Here is a 20,715-nt window from a genome sequence, read left to right as displayed (position 1 = left end):
AAATAACAAGGCTAACGAGAGAACAACAAGTAGGATTAGTCAGTAAATGCATCAATTGTATGCTGACAGTGAAGACGACCTCTGCTAAGGTGTACATCCAGAAATAACACTTTATATATACAAATACAACAAACATACCTGCATGAGTCTCTCTAGCTGGAAGAACTTGCAATGCAGATCTTCAAAGTTCTGCTTAAAAAGGTCCCTGAGCCCGTAATCAAACATGATCTTGACCAGCACACTGAAAGCTTGCTCCTCTGGCATCTGGAGAAACATACCAAGAGATTTGATGATCATGTTAATGCATATTCTAATAGTTTCAGATTAGACAAATACGGCAAATCATTTACTTCACAACTTTCCCATATAAATATCTATAGATCGATAAACTACCTGAACTTGTTAAATATAACTCAAATATATCTTTAAAATGTTGTTATGCTGTGCACACATCTCCCCTCATCTTTCAGTTCCCAAGAAGACATCAACAGTGTTTGTCCACTAGGTGGCAGTGGTGATATGTCTCCAAACTGCACAGGCGCTTAATGGCAAGCCACTCTGAAAGGTGGCAGATGTACCTGCTACATGTTATTTATGAAGAATAAAATGTTAGAATCCCTCAGACATGCATCTCAAGCCTTTCTCGAAGTGTTAAGTGCAGTAAGAGTACATCTCGCACATCAAGAGGCCAATCCTCCAGCATTGCAGAATGCCAAAGAGATACCGATGTCAAATGAAAAGCAAACAGTCCCTCTGAGCTCTTGAAATTGTTTGAAAAGTGAAGGGTTTTTTTGTGTTGGACTCTGCAGATATGTCATACTCACGTGCAGCAGCAGCACAGCAGCCAAGAAGGATTGTCCCTGGCAGTAACCAATCTCCTCATCATAAACAGAGTAAGCCTGAAGGGGAGGACAAAGGCAGACAGGCATACAGTTAGGAAATGAGTTTTACAGTGAACCCAAAAACTGGTTTGTGAAAAGAAATGCAGTGATTACTGTATAACAGATATTAGCCCAAAAGTTGCTGCCACCTTGCAACTAAGGTCTGCAGCTGATTCACAGCAATTTTTTTAAGCTACATTAAACAACAATTAGGATTTAAACACAGACTCAAATGATAGACTGTAACACCAAAGAGAAATGAACAGCTGAGGGGGGAATCAAAATGTGGGCAATTTTAACAGACCAAACCTTTTTTTTTTTTTTTTACCCCTTGGATGTTGCCAAACCATTCCGGGGAAAGATCAGTAAATACTGAAGTGGTATTTGACATGCAGTGAGAAAGCTTAAAGTTAGCTGGAAGTTCAATACAGTTTTAAACAGAAAAAATAAAGAGAAGTTGAGAAACTACAGACCCAGAAATAAAGCCTATTATTATCTACCCACCATCATATCAGTCATATAAATTTTGTACAAATATTTAGTTTTTGAACACACAGCAGACTTGTTTGGCTACACAGCACTTGAATTAAGTTGCACAGACTGTTGAGAGTAATATCTAGTCACTTATACTCCTTTTATAGAAATCTAAAGTTGTTTTTTTAAAGTTTTTGCTGGAGTGAGGGATGCAGACAAAGGAAAAGTTCCTGAGTAGAGACTGCTAAAAAAAAAAAAAAAAAAAAGATTAACAGCAAGGAAAAGAAATGGTTGAAGAGAGATGTTGATACAGAGGAAATGGGGTAAATATGAGCACAGGGAGCAAGGGAGAAAGTTTGAAAAAGGTGACCTACTGTGCTTCAAACACAAATAATGAATTCAACTCAAACAGACAAAGTGTGGATCAATCCACTCAGAGGGAAGGGAGGGCCCACTGAATTATTTAAACACACCTGAGGAGGTGCTTGCCTGGGAAGAGATGGATGCCCTCACCTGAGTTATACATAATGAATGAAATGAAAATGAAAAAAAAAAAAAACAAAACAAAACAACGGAACAAACTGCAGCCAGGCGGTTCATGTGTGGTTATGGACTATAGGCTGATTTGTGTGCATGTCTCAACTGCATATACACATGTTCATTCTCATGAGACAGAAAGCAGCAGGACTGATTATATCAGAGTCGTGTGCGTGTGTGTGTGTGTGTGTGTTCGATCAGAAACTTATGTTGGTTTTTTCAGACAAGCAGTGAACTCGCTGAACCACCCAAAAACAGAGTGGCTGCTCAGTTAATTAATGATCAGGTCCTTTAGTGCTGACAACTCTCACTACTGCATTAAAGGAACACATGACTATTTCACATGTAGATTTCGACTATGTCCAGGTGGTTCTGGCAACGAACACCACTGCAACCAAAATATTTATGTCTCAACGGTATCACTGAAGCAAAATAAAATACCTCCAATTATTTTATAATCCTTAGTCTTTGATGATAGGGTTATAGCAATTAAACTAAAATATGTTTTTATCTTTCATTTGTTTTCATTTTTACCAATAATTTACAGATATATTTTCAATTGCATTTGTTTGGATTGTCTGGATTTCAATGTCATGCCAACTCCACAACATAAATGTCACAAAGCAATGGTCTAAAACAGATGATGCACTGTGACAAGTTCCAGGAAAGGTGTATCATACAAAGACGTGCATTTTGCATTTAAATTAAATGAAAAAAACGATGTCAGCCAGAGAAAGAGAATACATGATGCAGATTTGTTTCTGCAGTTGCTCAGGATACAGTCAGCTGAAACCTTATATGCTGTGCTTATCCTTTTTCTTTTTTATTTAATTTTTGACTGGGCATGTGTTGACTTTATAAATTCAATTCAAATATCTTCTTGGATGTGTGTGCCCCACCTTGCAGATCTTGTAGAGGGAGTCTTGTCCATCTCCTCCAGTGTCCTTGAAGTAGTCATGAGCTGGGAATGTCCTGTTAATGTCTCTGGTGATGGCACTGTCCTGAGGGGACTCCTGGCAATGAGACAGACAAAGAAAGGTCAGCATGGGTGAAAAGCAATGAAGATTGTATGTCACAGAGAGGGAGATTCTCTGAGATTCATGACTGGGAAAATATTTTCCATAGAGGAACAGCAGTGGTCAGTGTTCATCTGTGTGTGGTGGACCAAAACACTCTTGAGATTCACAGAGTGGGGCAGGATGAGTTACTGCTGGCACAGACTGTTCTCTTCTGAAGCACCAAGTGTACACATCTCTTTGTCTTTGTCCAACTCAGTTCAAATTGTAATCAATTTAGAACATGACAAACTATTTTATGTTGCCAAAGTGCAGATAAGGAAACTTATGAACTTACTACTAACAATAATTGTGCATCTCAGACAAACTGTAAAAATAACCGACTAAACACGTCATGTAGAACAAACAGAGATTCTAATTACTTATCTCAACTCACTACTGATTCATTTCCCTACTTCAGATTAATATCAACAACGAGGTCGTTTGATGGAAAAACAACCAGAGAATGAAATAATGTACTGTATAACAGCAGGCTGATAAGAGGGTGTTTATCTTTCAACATCACACTTTCTACCATCACCAATCTGAACTGTAACAGAGTAAATCAACTCTAAGGACTCTTTGTCTGGAGAACGGGACAGATGGAGGACTTAGGACAGCAGAAAAATAGTATCTCTAAACAGGAAAAGAACTTTTACAACCATAACTTGAGGTATCAAGGTTGTTACTGTGGTGTGCATAGTGTACATTCTTTCTTTTTTCCAGTAAAAACTGATGTGATGTCTTTTGGACTGAATGGTGTTAGGAAAAAAAAGGTTAGAGTTGACAGCAAGGCTCATGAGACTGCACTTAGACAAAACAATCCTTTTAGCCAAATGCGAACTTCAGCATACTAACATGCTCACAGTGACAACGCAATAATGCTGATGTTAAGCAGGTATAATGTTTCCCATCCACCACCACCTTGGCTTAGTTTTATGTAGCACAAGTATTAGCACTAAAGCGTTAAACAAATGATGGTTTGGTGCAAGTGAACAAACAAACAAACAAAACCTATATTTTGACCTAATAAGAGAAACTGTAAACAAATTACAATTCATCCTAAAGGGGACATAAATATTAGGCAATCCATCTAGTAGTTGATATATATCAGAGTGGAAAATCATGGCGGGCCAACCCTATGGGAAGGGCAGACAGGAAAACACTGGACAAACAGGACAACACTGCCATCCACAGAGCTACACCGCTAGCATGGTGGTCACAAGGTCTGAAAAGGTCACTGAAGGTGACGAGGATATACTGATACAAGTACAGAGATGTGGATCATAAACCCAACTGCATACAGTACATACATGTGTGTGTGTGTGTGTGTGTGTGTGTGTGAGAGAGAGAGAGAGAGAGAGAGAAGGGGGGCAGGGGAGAGAGAGAGAGAGAGAGCGTGAAAGAGAAAGAGTGTGCAAACTAACCGAGATTAATCATTCATTCATTTCATTATTGATGACTGGTGTATTTGGAACAAACAGCCTTTAAATAAGTAATGTTACTCAAATACATATTTAAAGATAACTTCATACAGTATTTGGAGGTGAAGCTGCTGTGAAGCAAGCCGAAAAGAGAAATCAAAAATCTGTTATGTTATCTTTTGTAGCCTGGTGCTACACCATCAGTGGATAAGGAGACAGTCAGCAGGAGCACAAAAGGGTTTCCATTCTGTCAGCAAAAGTAACAATAATGCCTCACCAAGTTCATGGTAAATGAGCAAATAAATGTGATACATCATTGGTCCATGCAGGAAAACATTTCCACTACACATTAGGATGTCAGAAAGTATTCCTTGAGTTTTTCATCATCCTGTGTCTTGCTTGAAAGCACTTTTGGTTGCAGAAATGAAACTTAAGATTAATCCCTGGATGGTCTTCAAATTCCTACTAGTAAAAACACCCTGCAGAACCATGGACAGAGTAGATGTAAGTGAAAGTCATATGCCTCTGAAATCTCTTAATCTTAATCGCCAGTGCTTTGAAAATCTTTCACTCTGTAGCTAATTTTACTCCTCCTTCTGTCTCTCTGTTACTGTGCACATCTAGTCCCTCCCTCTCCCTTTTTCAAGGTTTCTGTTCAAACTTCCACAGAGGAAGAGTGAGAAACAAAAATAAGTATGCAAGTATAAGAAGAAATACAGGAAGAAAGGGGATACTAAAACAAAGCGAGCTAATGGGGTTCGGAGACCAACAACAGTGGGCTTTTTTTAAAGTCCGTTCCACAGTTTCCACCACACCCTGTAAACCATGGTTACTGTATGTATGTATGTGTGTGTGTGTGTGTTTGTGTTTAGGGAAGTTTAAGTAATGCTGATTGTTGGAGTCATTTTGTCAGAGAAATAGAGCATGTTTAAAGATCTCTGTCCACTTGGTGCTGCAGAGAGGCCTTCTAACAAAGACTGTGTACAAAACTAATTTATTAGAGTCGATTCATCAATTAGTCAAACAGAGGGGAAAAAAAAACTGGCAGCCATTCTGATAATCAATTAGTCCTTCCTGTCACAGCAATTCACAGCAAAACTCACTGGTACTGATGACTTTTAGAGCACATGGGTGGAGAAACTGCATCCAGTGTGAAGGGCCCATTACACTGGGCTACAGTCTCTCAGTGAATGATAAGGATCCATGTTTATACAAGCACCACTTAGCCATACTTATCAGAAGTGCTGAGAGCATGTACAAAGACCTCTGACATAATGGCCAATTAGCTTCCTTTCAGTCTGTCTCTTGATTCAGTTAAAGTGAAGTTTGAAATGAGGCTAGCGTGACAGGGAAGAGAAAACATATCCAGTGTCTCGTGCTGCGGGACGGAAATGTGCGAGAGCCAGTTCAGGCAGTGAATAAGTGAGTGAGTGTCCATCCAAATGAAAATATATTTAACAAGATATTTATAAAACGTCTGTAAAAAAATGCAAACGCTACTTTCAACATAATGGCTGTGGTGTAATAATCACTGTTGATCATTAATCACCTTGTGTGCCAGGAACTGTACGGTTTTGATTTGTTGAGTCTTTCTCCAACATTGTCCTACTGTCATCAGTTTAAGTTGAAAATTGCAATAAGAGTTTTTTTTAATGGTGACTTAATGGTTAGTGCAGAAGAGACAGTTTATAGCTGAGCCCCAGGTATCTACAAATAGCCACAACAAGCCATCTGTCTAACTCCCTGTCAACGTTGGAAAGTATGTCTTAACAAATGCTATGGATGGCTCAAAGCACAGTCTATTTAGAAACAAAATGGCCTCTATGAACAGAACGGAAGTCAAGGGACAAAACATTTTCTTCTTACCAATATACAAGAAAAACTCTTCACCTGGGTTACGCCAAAAACGGCAGAGCTACAGTGTGTGTACATGTAAGCATTTGTGTGTGTCTAAAGCTAGGAATAAAGTACCGGAGTGGACTTCCGTAGGAAGGCTGACTAACTAGCCCTCCATTGTTTATGTCCCTGATTTTCTCTGACTCAACACAATAGCTGACATGTCATTCTGTTATTCTTTCGCTGCTCCTAAAGGACCCTGCTGAGATGCCAAGAGAACGTGAGGTGAGATTTCTCAAGCTTGATACAAAACCCTGCTCCCCAACCTTAACAGCCTACAACTTGGGGAAAGCCTGAAACCACGAGCCTGACAGTAACTTTACTGCTCTGTAAATTATTTGTAAAGCCTTGACAGATGCTTTCATCACAAATACAGAGATACCCAGCTACAATTTAAACTTCTTTGATAAGAAAGCAAAATACTAGTCAGTCCATCAGTTTTTCATTTAGCAAAAATCTATATTGTAATGTGTAACAGAGCTCATGTTCAAGCTACCCGGTGCGCCGTTTCCTCACCTTAGCGTCATCTATCATTAAATCTTAATTGTCTGTCTCATGCTCCACTTTTCGTGCCTTTTGTGCCCTTGAATACCTTTTCAGCAGGAGGACTGCAGGCAAAAAAAGGTATCTCATCAGACCAAAGACGACAGACACAGTAAGATCATGAGAACAGCACATGCTACCAAACTGCCAGAACTACAATCTCCTCTAGTTGATCATAGCATTATTTTCCAGTTGAGTTCACTGACATTTGCCACAACAGCTTTGTCAGCATAGAAAATTCAGCAGACCAGCTGCATACACAAATATGGTGTTGCTGTATTACAATCCATTTACAGCAAATTAACATATCAACAATTTATTGTTAATTCTAACGGTCGAGCACTAAAATATGCACAATTTGGCAAATGATGTAAAAGTGCACGGCTATTATTCTTTTCTTATCAACTGCACTACTTGCTGTTCAACAAGCAGTACACATATAACTGAGCCTTCCACCTGATTAAATGTAACTGTAGAGGTCTGTTTTTTATCCAAAGAACTTAACTGTCACAGCAAACACACACTCACACACATATCCATGCCTCTGTTTGTAGAAAAGTGATTAGTACAAGGACGTCTTAATACACTGAGGTAACATTACATTTATTTTCTCAGTACAGATACACAATGTGTACATCATACAATATCATACAGGCTTGTCACCTACAAAGCATCATATAATGAAAAATATCTTATTCGTCACAGAGAATTTCACTTTAGACAGCAAAATTAAGCATGTCTGACTATGTGCATCATCCCAACATTCTCAATCAATAAAAGCATACTGGAGAGGTTTACAAAAAAAACTTTATCAGAAATTCAACACCCCTGATATATGAGACATGACATATATTGTCATGGTCTAACATGATAATGGCTTCATTTTGTCAATGTGAAATTTAAAAATGCACCATTGTTCACTGTGATCAATTTTCAACATTCACTGTGGACAAAAACACATAAAGAGTATCTTCTGGGTCGCGTCAAGCTGTTACAGTGGTCAGTCCCTGTGAGATAATGATCTGTTCCTCTGAACAGCTGGGTCATGAGTCAGCCATTACTGTGGGTCTGGTGTGGCTTATTGAGAGACTTACGAAAACACAAGGAAGAAAATCTATTGCAGATTAAAAGCCAGATAAGAAAATACCATTGGGGGGTTAAATGTTTGTGTGTGTGTGTTAAAGTGCACTGCAAGAGTGAGGCTGTATTGCTCATTTCAGGTACCGTACAGTCTCTACAATAGCCAACTCAGCTGGTGCAAAATACTGTTGTCGCCGTTAGCTACAAAACATTTTTTCTGAATGGAGAGAACAATATGTTGAAGATTAAAATTCATGTCTCAAAATGGATTTTTAAAATAAGTTATTTTAAATAAGGCCTCAATAACGCCTGTCAGTTGCATTTGTTTTTTCATTGTAAGTCCAGATATAATTTTTATGCACTTTTATTTACATTGAGTCACACATAACCTGCGATTGAGTCCAGCTGGGATAGGCCCATGACCCTACTGGATAAAGCGGGGATAGAAAATGGATGGATAGATGGATGGAGTCACGTATACAGTAAGTGACTTCAGCCAGCTACACATGGATAGATACACATCTGGGTAGTCCCAGCTGAGAAAGTGGTGATGCACTTTACAATGTCTGCATAAGATACCAGAAGAGGAAGGTGAAGAAGCAGGAGAAACCCTCCAAAATTTCTGGATAAACTGTAAAAAGGTTTCAGTGAAATAAACTGACAATGTATAATTTGAGGACTCCATTTTAATCTTCATTTTAATCTTTCTTCTCTACGCCTATTGCATATTTTATTTACCTTTCCACACCTCAAAATCACTTTAACTGTATGTGGATTTCCCTCACATTTATTTTTTACTGAATATAACTGATAAATTGTTTTTTGTATGCACTCATTCATTATTGTACCCCATCAGCAATTAGTTCCTAAACCGACCCTCGTGTCCATATTCGCTTCGTTCTCTGTAATCCTCGCCAACATGGCAGTGTACCTCCACACAGCCACCACCAGAGTGTCTTTCCCTTGAGAACAGGGGGGTGAATGTTTTCCCACAGGAAAAGGGGAATGTGTGCATATGACCATGCTTTGGCAAAATAATTTCCCAAGATCTTACACATTTCTGAGAAATTGTACCATTAACCGCCGTGGGAAACAACAGCTTTGTAGAGGTAAGCTGTCCAAGTAAAATAAAATGCAATAAAATGCATGACTCGAGAAGTTGCCTGTTTCCATTCTGTGTCATTAAGACAGAACTTCAATCGTGATCAATGATCAAATAAGCATGCCTCTAAACCTACTTAGAGTCCACAACATTTATCACTTCACAAGTGAATAGACAGAAGCGATGTAATTTTACAAAAATAAATTTCTGTAGTTTGACAATAACACATTCAATACACCATTCCTGTACACGCCATTTCAGAAGAATATACAAATAGGAAAGATAACAAGATTTTGCAAAGCTCCACAGATGACGGCCAAAATATTTATAGACAACATATGAATCTATCTACCACCACTGGACATCATACTCATATACACTCATAAAATACAATATACTTGAAGGAAGTGGTGTACAGCTAGTAAAGCAAAAAAAGGTGATAACTCTTGTTAGCACCTTTGCTAGAACACCGTAAACAGTCCAGTTCAGCCGATGGTCGCATTCCTACCATACATCCACGCACATTCATACACACCAATGCACACAGGAAGAAATACAGTCACAGCACAATGGATTTATTTTAAACAGGGGGGACAATCATGAATTTTTGAAGAGTAGCTGAATTAACAGTCACTTTTTTAGTTACTTGGCTACAAATGGAGTTTAGGCTACTTTGTACTAAATGTGGAATCGAGGCTGGCTCGTATGCATTTTCATCTCTGCAAATGCATACAATCTCCAGTCTGTGCTGTTCCCTCTAAAAACAGTCAAACGTCAATAAATTAAACCCTCCCTAAATGAACCAAGAAAATATTTCCCCAATTCATTTTCATTTGTTTTTCAAGGCAACACAATACCAATATAAACTGAGATATCCATGCACATAAGGCATCACTGAGCCAACGCAGTGCAGCAGACCTACACAAACTTTGTGTAAAATCCACTCACATGTTACTAAATATTCGTATATTAGATATTTAGAAAAAAATATAATCCAGTATCTGTTGAACTTTCTTTGGTACATTAGATAAAGTATATAAAGCTAGTTTATCTGCACCTAAATAAACTGTGACATGAGTCTTCATGGTTGAAGAAATTTTCATAACATTTGAGTTTATGACACAATATCTAGACTTCAGCATGTTATTGGTTTTGATTAGTGTGTATTAAGTATCAAGTTAAGAGTGAAAAGAACCCATGAAACTACACATGGGGACAAGATGACAGAAACAGACTGCAACACATGCATGCACATAGAAGCACGCACACACACACACACACACATGCAATTGCAATTTCCAGGGAGTTGAGGGGTCAGTCCCTCTTCATGGTGCCATGGAGATGTTAGTCTGCCGGAGGACTGAATGGGCTATTTGTCTGCTCTGTTTACATGTGAACCCCCTGTGTTGGTGTGTTTTTGTGCGCATACAGTAGCCCCCAAATGCAGGCAATAATGCAGTCACAACAGAGCATTCATCAAGGTTCAAATGAAGGTAATTATTTACAAAAACATGTAAATGTGAAATTTCGATCATCAAACATTTACAAATTCTCATTTTACCATTCCTCTCATCCAATTCCAGAGACAAGGAACAAGGATCACAGTTCATCTTAATGCTTAATGTTTTTCACCTTCAATTAAGCCTTGAAGAAAAAAAAAAAATCAGCTGGAAGATGTACCAACAAGCAGTGTGCAATAAGCGTAAATATATACTCTTTCTAGGTTTTGCATTGCCTTTGAAACACATATTAAATAAGTTTAGTTGCATATTCAAAACAATAAAAGGTGCAATGCAGCATAAAGAACCATGAAAGAGAAATTGACTTAAAATGACATTTGCATTTTGTCAGGTTAACAGTCGTACACGAAAGGTGGGTTGCAGCTCACATCATATGTTACAAACAGCAGACTCAATGCATGAACCCACCACTTTTAAGATGTAACATTTTGTCTTGTAATCTGGAATTTCAAAGTTTATGAATCCATGTCTTGATGCTGACAAACCAAAATCAGTCCAGTAAATGTAACCTACATAATTTCTTTATGTAGGCAGGACTGACTCAATCAGTCAATAAATCAACAAATACACACACAATGCTGCATTTCTTTTAGTATTCAAATACTCACGGGAAAAGAGCATGTAAAAATATATTTAAAGAGCTTGCCATTGGCAGTTCATCTCATAACAGCAGTCAGCTGTGCTGTTTGCATACATTTTTTTCCATTCTACTCACACTGTGTTGATAATCTGGCAACAAAAGTCATATACAGCTTTTGTAATGTTTTGTTATTTTTGGCAAAATAAGTTAAGGATTCATTTCTCATAAAAGAAAACTAATGGGAAAAAAAAAATGGTTCAACCTCAAAGGAGTTCACTTCGGCAAAGATTTTCAGACAACTTTTTCTCCCTCTTATATCTATCACCCCTGCCCATGCACAGAACAGTATGCTGGGTTACCTTTAGCATTCTAAAAACACCTTGCAGGGCTACGTAGACCTTATCTCCTTCAGCGCTTTGCTCTGACTCCCTTTCTCTGCCACTGCAAGCTGTGGCGTGTGCACAGAGGACGCCTGTGTAACCTCCAAAAGCAACAGAAACAGCAGTGGCAGATCAACGCCTCCTTCCATCTCTTTACAATCCATTTTGTCTTAAAGGGAGGAGACATTTTACAGTAATCACATCAGGCATCTTTTCAAAAGATCAAATGCCAGTTTCGCTCAAGGGTTTCCTTTATGTAACCTACACATGACATGTTGTGCCAATTCCTATTTCCCTGTGACTATATGCACACCCTGGCCCTGCACATCCTTTTTCAATAGAACCGATGAAAGCCTTTTTGGTGTTCCTAACCCCAAAACCACTGCCACTGCGCTGTAAACAGAAAGAGCAGAGGCGTTTGAGGCCCTTCCTGAAGGCAGAGTTGGACAGGCTGTAAATGAGACAGTTACAGAAGCTGTTGCTGATGGCCAGCCATGTGGTAAGGAATGAGGCTGCAGGATGATGGTAGATCCCTCCACTCTCCAACAGAAAGTAGAGGATGTAGGGCAACCAGAGGATATAAAAAACGCTTGTAATGCGGAACAGTACCATTGCGTATCGCTTGTCTGGGTATGTTGATGTGGTCTGCTGGAAATGTGGTTGGGATTTTTGCAGCTGGGACAAGTTTGGGAGCTGCCCTTGCTCTACAGCATTGCTGTCCTTGACCACAGATCCCACTGTCGATCCTGCGCCCTGCAGCTGTTGGGGTCGATAACGTGCGTGGCGCTCACTGATTTCTCGAGTGTGCTGCCGGCAGATCTTGAAGATGTTGGCATAGGTGAAGCAGACAGTGAGGGCAGCTGGGGCATAGAGCAGGGCAACAATAAAGGTTGTAAAAGCAGGACGAGTCCTCCACTCAACTGCACACCACTCTACCACATCACCATGGTAACCAGGTTTACCCCATCCGAGAAAAGATGGGAGGAACACCAGAGCCGAGTACAACCATATTAGCACTATGCAGCAGCGCACCCGACAAGGTGTTACGAGCGACGCATAAGTCAGAGGTTGCGTGATGGCAATGTAGCGATCTACACTCACACACGCCAACGACACCATTGAAACTGATTTCAAAACAGACACCATGTACCCGAACACCTGGCAGGTCAGTTTGGGGTCAAGGCCCTGGAGGTGATGCAGCAGGGACAGGGAGGGGAACAGGCAGCTGACACCCACCAGTAGATCAGCATATGCCATAGTCTGAATAAAAGCACTGGTGGTGTGCTGGCTAAGCAAGGGGGCACAGTGAAACACAAAAATCACCACCAGGTTACCGGAAATAATGAGAACAGTGAGCAGAAGTATGATAGAGACTTCTAAGAGACAGGTGCTGAAATTTTGGGAATAGCCTATCTCAAGGAGGCAGAAGGGGGAAGATAAGCTTGATGGGTCAGCGGAGCTCTGGTTCAGCGAATCCAGGGAGGAATTCATCATTCTGGGCAGGAAGACGTGTCTGAGGGGCCCTTCAAAGGTACAATGAATCAAGGAATTCGGTATTTTGACAGGTAGCTGGCTGGTTCTGAACGTAGCTGGCTGGTTTCAGTCCAAACAAAAAACTCTTTGCTGTAGGTCCATGATGACACTACCTCCATCTGCCATTTCAAACGCAGAAGGGATAGAAAGGACAAAGAGCAGGATGGAATCCCCTTGGGTTTGTCCTCGATGCAGGCAGTTGTGGTTTAACTCAACGATATAAAATCGTCAGAGTAAAACCAGATTAATGCACAAAAAAAGATAAGCATCTATTCTTTATCTTATTTTTTCAGTAAAGCAAACTTCCCAGCTGAAGGCACAAAACAGAAAAAAATGAAAAGAAGTGTGACTTTGTTTAAAGGAATTCCAGTCCAATCTATGCTTGAAATGGCTCCACTCCCTATAAAGTCGGAGATGTCTTCAACATCTGCTGCAGCTGCAGAAAGCACAGACTGAAGCTCTCTCTCTTATCTGTCTCGAGTCCACAGAGTCACAGACACAGCCTCCAATGGAAAGACATTATTGCGTGATGTGCTGCATACACGAATTGAGGGAAGGAGACGTTTTAAGCATTAACATCTTCTTTTTATTCTGTCCTCCTGCTTCTCTTTCTTGTTTCTCCTTCTGTTTTCCTCTTGTTTCTTGCCTCTCCTTCACCACTCTTCCATGTCCGCTTGCTCTTGTCTCAGCTTCTGTCTGGTCCTTCGCAGCGAAATCATAACAGACTGCCGTGAGCTGAGAGGATGAAGGCAGTGTGCGTGGGGACTGATATTTAAAACACACACACACACATAAAACACACCTTAGCAGTAATTTCTAGCCAAAGGTAGAAGCAACTATGTTTGGAGTGGAAATGAGGTAGGCAGGCATACCGATGCTGGGAGAACCCCCTTGTTCATTTATCCTCCTTTGCTGTCTTTCTCTTTCTCTCACACACACTTTCTTGCTCCCTCTGCTGCTCCCTCTACAGAAACAGTGGCACAGAGGCCCCTCCCCTTCCTTGTGGCTCCAACCAATGATCAACTGCAAGGGCACGAGGCTGCTTCCTTCCCCACCCTCTCACCCCTCCCCATTTGTATGTGTATGTGTGTGTGTGTAGGGGGGAGGGTAGTGTTTCTCATAATCACCCTGGGATTCAAATATACTGTTTTACACAGTTAAAATTAGTATCATTCAGTGTTATCCCTGTTCTTGTAAAGACTGACTTTTGACTGACATGTCTGCAGCCTCTCACCTTGTTCCTAAAAAGAACATTCTGAGCTGTAAGAATCTGGACATTTCTACAGTCCAAAGGAGTTATGTTTGTAGTGAAACAATGACTGCATGCCTGGGTGCACTTTACAGGCAACATTCCTATTATTAATCTGACTAGCACAGGACAACGGGTCCCACTACAGCTCTGTGCATGCTAGCATGTTGAAACTACTATGCAGTAACAGATACAGATACTTTACAATGCGTTAAGTTATGTTATACGAAGTTGTTGTTGTTATTAAGATATGTTACAGTTTCCTACTTGCATGTTTATGGAAGGAAGGGAGGAAGCCCTCACTGAATTTTTACTGGTTAATTTCTTTCATGCTGGTAGTCTACTGTAAACTAAATAAAACTTAATGCAATAAATCCATTAGTTTAAATCCAGTTTAGTCATTTCTGTGTAATCTACTAAAAATAAACTGCAGCAACACTAAAGCTCAAAAACACTGACAGACAGATTTAAATACATAAAAGTGTGGGCAGTGCAAATAATTTAATCAGTGCTCACAGCTGTATGCAATTAGCAACCGGGTCTGCCTTTTAAATGCAAAGTAAGAGAGAGCTTGAAAGATGCAATTCAATTTGCTGGAAGTTCTGCTAAGTTCAGATAAGAAAGAAAAATCAAGCTAAACTTAACATTTTCTACAGCCTCTTAAACTCTGTGAAACGGTTTCTGTAAAACTAATGCAGCACAGAGAATTTATAAGAAAAACACAAAGATGAAACAAAATAGACATGAATACAATTACTGAAAAAGGGACATCATTGCATTGTAAACATGCTACTGGCAAAGTGCATTAATGTACTTCAAGTTAAATGAAATCAGTGCCATCAACAACAACAACAAAGAGGGTTTATTATTACAGTTTAGCCCATCTGACTTTCCATGTGGCCACCACATTTAACAGCTGCAGTAGCCTGAATCCAACTTGGAAAAAGACATAGAAATTCTATGACTAGGTTTAACTGTGATATTCCTTTTTAATAAATAAATTGATACTTGAGGCATTTGTACTAAAATTTGTGGTCGACGGCTGGAGTATCATGTGGAAATGCCATGATCAAAAACACTACGGAAGACCTTTTCTTGACGCTTTCAATTATAGCAGGAAGGTCAACATTAACTATAATAATAATAACACTATTCACATTGACATGAATACATTTGGAAAATAATGTCACATTCACAACTGCACACATGCTCACACAAAGTCCTTGTGCCTTTTACAGTGTAAACCTCATATAACAATGGTACTTATGTAACGTGTAATTAAACAATTGGCCTACTTTCCACAAGGGACTTTTCAAATATAAACCAGTTTTATGCTTTCTGTTGGACTCCATGAGTGTCTGAAAGATGACAGACTACTGCAAGCAGTATGGACACTTAAAAAACTACAGATCGTATAATTTCACCAGAAATGCAGTTATCTCCAGTATAAGAATAGTACAAGGAACTGTTCACTGTCACTGTTTTCAGGCTGTATTCATACTTTTCATGTGGGAAAACGTTTGCCTTGAAACGGTAAATTTATGTATCTGTGTGTGTGTGTGTGTTCATGTCCTGCTGTCTATTTGGCCTCAGAGTCCTCAATAAATATGCACCTGCTCCTGATTTTGCACGCATCAGCAGATGCTGTGCCTCCACTTAGCATGAGAGTTGCTTTGGTACAGTCAGCTATACCCAGGTAGCATGACCTCACCAATCTCCCTCGCAGGAAACAGCCAGACTGGTGTGGACCCGGCTGAACACTTTTTATTCCATTTTCTTGAACAGGTAATCTCTAGTAAGCAAGTCCCCTTCAGCCCTCCTGTAAAGAGCCTGCTGGATCTGTGCTGGGTCTGTGTTATAATTACCATATAATTACCAACCGTGTTATTTTTAGATCATATGATGTGATGACTACATTTAATTATGCTTGCTCTAAAAATAGACACTTCATTGGGTTGGAATTATCGTCATGTTTAGTGCTGCATGGTCTACATCTTCATTCTAATTATTTTCTTGAGACTGCAGAGTCTCGTGCAGGGCAATTTGGTGTAGCGTGATGGAGACCCACACACTAACACCTTTCTCCCCCCGCAATCCAGACACACTCCCATGCTTTCACGCACCTCCTCTGCCCACCACACGAGGAGCTAAAAATAGATGACAGTACGACGAAAGGGGCTGGAAGGAGGAGAGGAATGGAAGAAACGGATGAGGCATTAAGTCAAAGGAAGCACAGAGCTCATCAAAGATGAGAGGAGGAAGATGTAGACAAAAGGACGAGGAAGAAGGATGGTGTTACGTGCTGTCACCTGGTTGCCAAGCTGAGCACAACTTGGTCCTGTTATACTTATGCTTCGTCACAGCTTTTCAACCTCCAACCTGAAGGACAGGCCAGTAGCTGAGACACACAAGGCAATAACACAACGGTCTTCAGCCCCTGATAAACTACAGATGGAAAATAATTGATTTGAAAGAAAGGAAAAAAGCTGATGTTTATTATAAATGATAAAGAGCTTAATATTGTTCATATTTCCATGTCAAACCATTTTTTGGTTACCTGGTCAACACCATGACTATTCTCAACTGTTGTTATTGCTAGGGAAGAACACAATTCATGCTATATATCACTGGTTTATCTGATTAATCTGTCAAAACCACCAAATGTTTTCTTCTGTTTTTAATACTTCACCAAAAATGGAATTCATTCTTTGTTGACAAGCTCAGCTAATCACTGTTAAAATAATAACACAGCAAACTTGCAACTGCCAAACTGGCCGACTTCCATCTGACTATTATTAATACCCACCACCCAGCTGGTGGCTCATAATCCTGATAATTCTGTTCTGTTTATATATAAATATAAAAATAAGGAGTCACATCATGCCAAGTTTTGTATCAGTGTGATATGACAAAAACATAATAAGAACCAGTCAGCTTATGTCCTACCTGAGGCTTTTGTTAAAGACAAAAATGCCCAGTTGGAAAAGCAAATCAACTGAAGAACTAATGCGCTATCATCTATATTTGATAATATGTCTTGGTTATCTCTGTCTGATGAGTCTACAGCTGGTACATAAAGTAAAACCAGCATCAGGCAAGTTTGGTGGTCACAAACAGACACAAACACATTACTGCAGCAAGATAACAGAAAAACCTCCGAATCACTGCAAAAATGACTCCAAAAAATTCTAACATCTGACTGACTGAACATTTGGGCGTTCACTGTATAATTTTCATTAAGGGAAACTGGCTTCAAAGTAAGTGGCTTTCATTTCTGCCCAGCAGAAGTCAGAACAGCAATGCACAGTAAGGGACAAAGAGACAGGCCATCACACATAAAAAAGAAAGAAACAGACACATTGGACCAACACGACAGCGGGAGAGGAGTGAGAAAGAGGCATGCAGACAGTGTGACAAAACACAAATGAGCAAGCAGACAGACAGAGGCAGAGAGACACACAAGGTGACAGGAGCACAGACAGGTCTAAGTAGAAGTCATTGTTAGGCGTACAAAAATACAACGATTATAAAGACAGACAGGCAGACAGAGAGGCAGGCGGACAGGTCATTATGTGGGTCATTCACAGACAGGCAGGCAGGCAGACAGACAGTCACAAGCGCTTGTTTTTGCTCTCTGCAGGAGGCTGGTGCAGCAGGTCTGGGGGCACATCCAACTGTGTGTATGTATGTACGCTCATACACACCATTCTGTCAAACTTTTGTAGGTAAACAGAGGATGAAACAGCTTTCTATATCGCGCAGTAACACAGCATTACACAACACCATGATCAAGCCACCATCACACACAAGCTAATCAAAACCTCAAAAATCCTGATAAATTGCTCTGTCTCCATGTCAGCAAACTGAACATATGGGTTAAGCAACCGTACACGTGTAAACTAATAATTCAGTATATGTTATTGTGAAATGACTAAAACATATTTTTCTGGAACCTATCGCTCCATTTTTGATTTCTGGGATGTCAAACCTAAAACCAATCAGAGCAATAAAATGCTGAGAGAAATGTTCAAGTTGGGGTGGTGCTTAAATCACTTTCAGGCAGGAAAAACTGATTTTAAACTGATTTTAATTTTATGTGAGAAATAAGCAATTTGTTCTTTGAATTAGGCAACACCTGACTGGTACATAAAGAGTAAGATTATGCTGTTAAAAATATCTTGTTTGTTACGATGTAATATGGTCACACCGTTATTGCCCCTCAGTACAATAACAAAATGTTTCCTGCCAATATATCATGTCGTCTTTCGTAACATCCTGCTGATTAACATCAGCTGGCACTGGATCAGGGTGCTCCCAAAACCAATTATTTGTTTTACTCTGTCAGTGACTGGTTTCTACTCACTATAACTTACAGACTTCATGCAAAATGTGTGCCACAGCCTAATGAATCTATTGGTTACTGGTGGGGTGTTGGTCAATATTTGAAAACAGACTGGTACTTCCAATTCTTTGCAGCAGGGAGCCTCATATTGGGGTATTCATTAGGGCTCCATAGGAAAGGAATTGTTTAAATGGCTAAGACCTACAGCCCCGTTTCCACTTTCATCAATGGCCTGCATTCAATTATGTGAATGAACACCAAGGTCATGGGGTTAAGGTACAAAAGAGGGCATTGGATAGGACATGATGTGTATATAGTACAAAGAGATAGATGCAAAAGTACGCTGAATACAGAAAGCACACAAATTAGGAGCAAGAGAATGGCATGCACAAATTTTAAAGCGGGAGCTGAAGCGGGAACAAAGAATTTGGTACATGAGAAGATAAACTTTAATCAGTTTCAGTGGCAATACCAACATCAGTGCGAATCAAAATTCTTTCCTAATTAATACAAATAATATGTAGAGTGCCAAAATGCAATTTATTTCAAATTCCATTCCAATATTTTAGAGCTATTTTACAGATCTTTTATGTCTTAGATCTAGTTTTATTTAATTAAAAAAAACTGAATTTGGCTTACACTAAGCACACGTCTTTGTGTTAGATATTTATCTTTTTGTTTGTCATTTTACTGTTCTTGGGTACCCTGTCAGTTCTTGCTCTGAAAAGATTAAATAAAATATGTAAATCATCTGTCAGAATCAGATAAAGGTATTTATGGACGTTTGCCATACTTTTCTGTGTGTGTGTGTGTGTGTGTGTGTGTGTGTGTGTGTGTGTGTGTGTGTGTGTGTGGGTGTGTGTTGGCTGGTGTGCAAACTTGGACCTTTCCATCTAATGGCCATCAATACACTGTGATAGTGTGTGTGACCATCTGCTGTTATCGTCTGAGCAAAAGTTAAGATTCCATTCATGCCATTCAGTTTAAAGGAAAAACAGCATGATTTCAAAGTTATTTTGGTTTAAACATTCTTTCATCACATGCCAGAGATGTATGAAAAAATAAAGGAAAAGTGCAAAGGCTGAGATAGGAAAAGAGCAAAAAAGAAAGGGAGGGTGAGGAAAATGAGAGTGGGAGAGCAGAGCATAGAGGAGGAAAGGGCAAGGCCAACATCTTGTCACCACCTGGGACCCAGCTTGCTGCCCGGGGATGTTGCCTTTACATAAGACCAGTGGACAGAGCTGCAGCCGAGAAAAAAAAAAATTTAAAAGACGACCACACTGTTCTCAGAGCACGGGGGGGCATGCTCGTGTGCAGCAGGGGTAAGCCATCTCCGGTCCACATGGGAGCCGAGACTGGCCCACACATGCACACCATGATTCTGTAACAAAATGAAACTAAAAGATAGCTGTCATTTCTGCATGTCTGAAAAAAAACAGGCACATCGGCAGAGGCATCAACAAGGCCAAGCAGCTATGACGAACCTATTAAAACCATTATAGTCGAATAATAGTCATAATTAATAGTAATTAGTATAATTTCAGATCACAGACCACCCACTGTATGTATCTTAATCCTCAAAAGCAAAGTGGAAAAGTGAACCCTCTGTCAGAGAGGCTTTCTCAGAGCAAGTTGTAATCAGCTTGAACAACAATACCGTGGACTGTTTATGAATTGCATATAGGCTAAAATACCACCGAAGTTAAGACAGAAAGTTAGAGATTATTAGTTTCCACCAAACCATTAATACACAACAAATTTCTTCTCAAAGAAAGCCATAGAAAACTTGCATAATGCCAAAAGTCATCCGCTGGCATGACTTACAGGGCAGCAGTGGTTACCATCACAAGTTTGAAGCACATGAGAAACTTATGAGACAGGGCCATCAGTGGCCCCTGAGGTGTACTCTCAAAAAAACTGTTGCTAAGGAACAGTAAAACATATAATTTGGCCAGAACAAACCAAAAACAAATCAAGAATAGCTGTTTGAATTCAATGAGTTTCAGTTAAAGAGATGAAAATGTAACAATCACCAATATAAGCGCACATCCAACGTCAGGGGATCATGGGGATTTAGTGTGTCCTGACCAACTTGACAAGGACAATACTGTGGTCTTAC

The 20,715-nt window shown here is 39.8% G+C and overlaps 2 protein-coding genes across 3 annotated transcripts in view; both read right to left on the bottom strand.

Annotated features, from left to right (window-relative positions):
• The window catches only part of LOC124051219 (rab GTPase-activating protein 1), a 61,103-nt gene that overhangs the window by 17,061 nt on the left and 23,327 nt on the right, over nt 1-20,715 (bottom strand). For both annotated transcript variants that reach the window (XM_046374315.1, XM_046374316.1), the window contains 3 exons: nt 2,792-2,905; nt 825-899; nt 139-264 (listed from right to left, as the gene is read on the bottom strand). In XM_046374315.1, coding sequence (XP_046230271.1) covers nt 139-264; nt 825-899; nt 2,792-2,905 — 315 coding nt within the window. The remainder of the gene's footprint in view (nt 1-138; nt 265-824; nt 900-2,791; nt 2,906-20,715) is intronic.
• Nucleotides 9,182-20,709, bottom strand: LOC124051220 (probable G-protein coupled receptor 21). The gene has a single exon (XM_046374317.1). The coding sequence runs from the start codon at nt 12,964-12,966 to the stop codon at nt 11,734-11,736; it is 1,233 nt and encodes a 410-aa protein (XP_046230273.1). The 5' UTR covers nt 12,967-20,709; the 3' UTR covers nt 9,182-11,733.

Source organism: Scatophagus argus, chromosome 20 (assembly GCF_020382885.2).
Source record: "Scatophagus argus isolate fScaArg1 chromosome 20, fScaArg1.pri, whole genome shotgun sequence".
In the NCBI taxonomy this organism is placed as follows: Eukaryota; Metazoa; Chordata; class Actinopteri; family Scatophagidae; genus Scatophagus; species Scatophagus argus.
The sequence above is the reverse complement of the archived record's forward strand: the minus strand, read 5'-3'. Positions and strand labels throughout refer to the sequence as shown.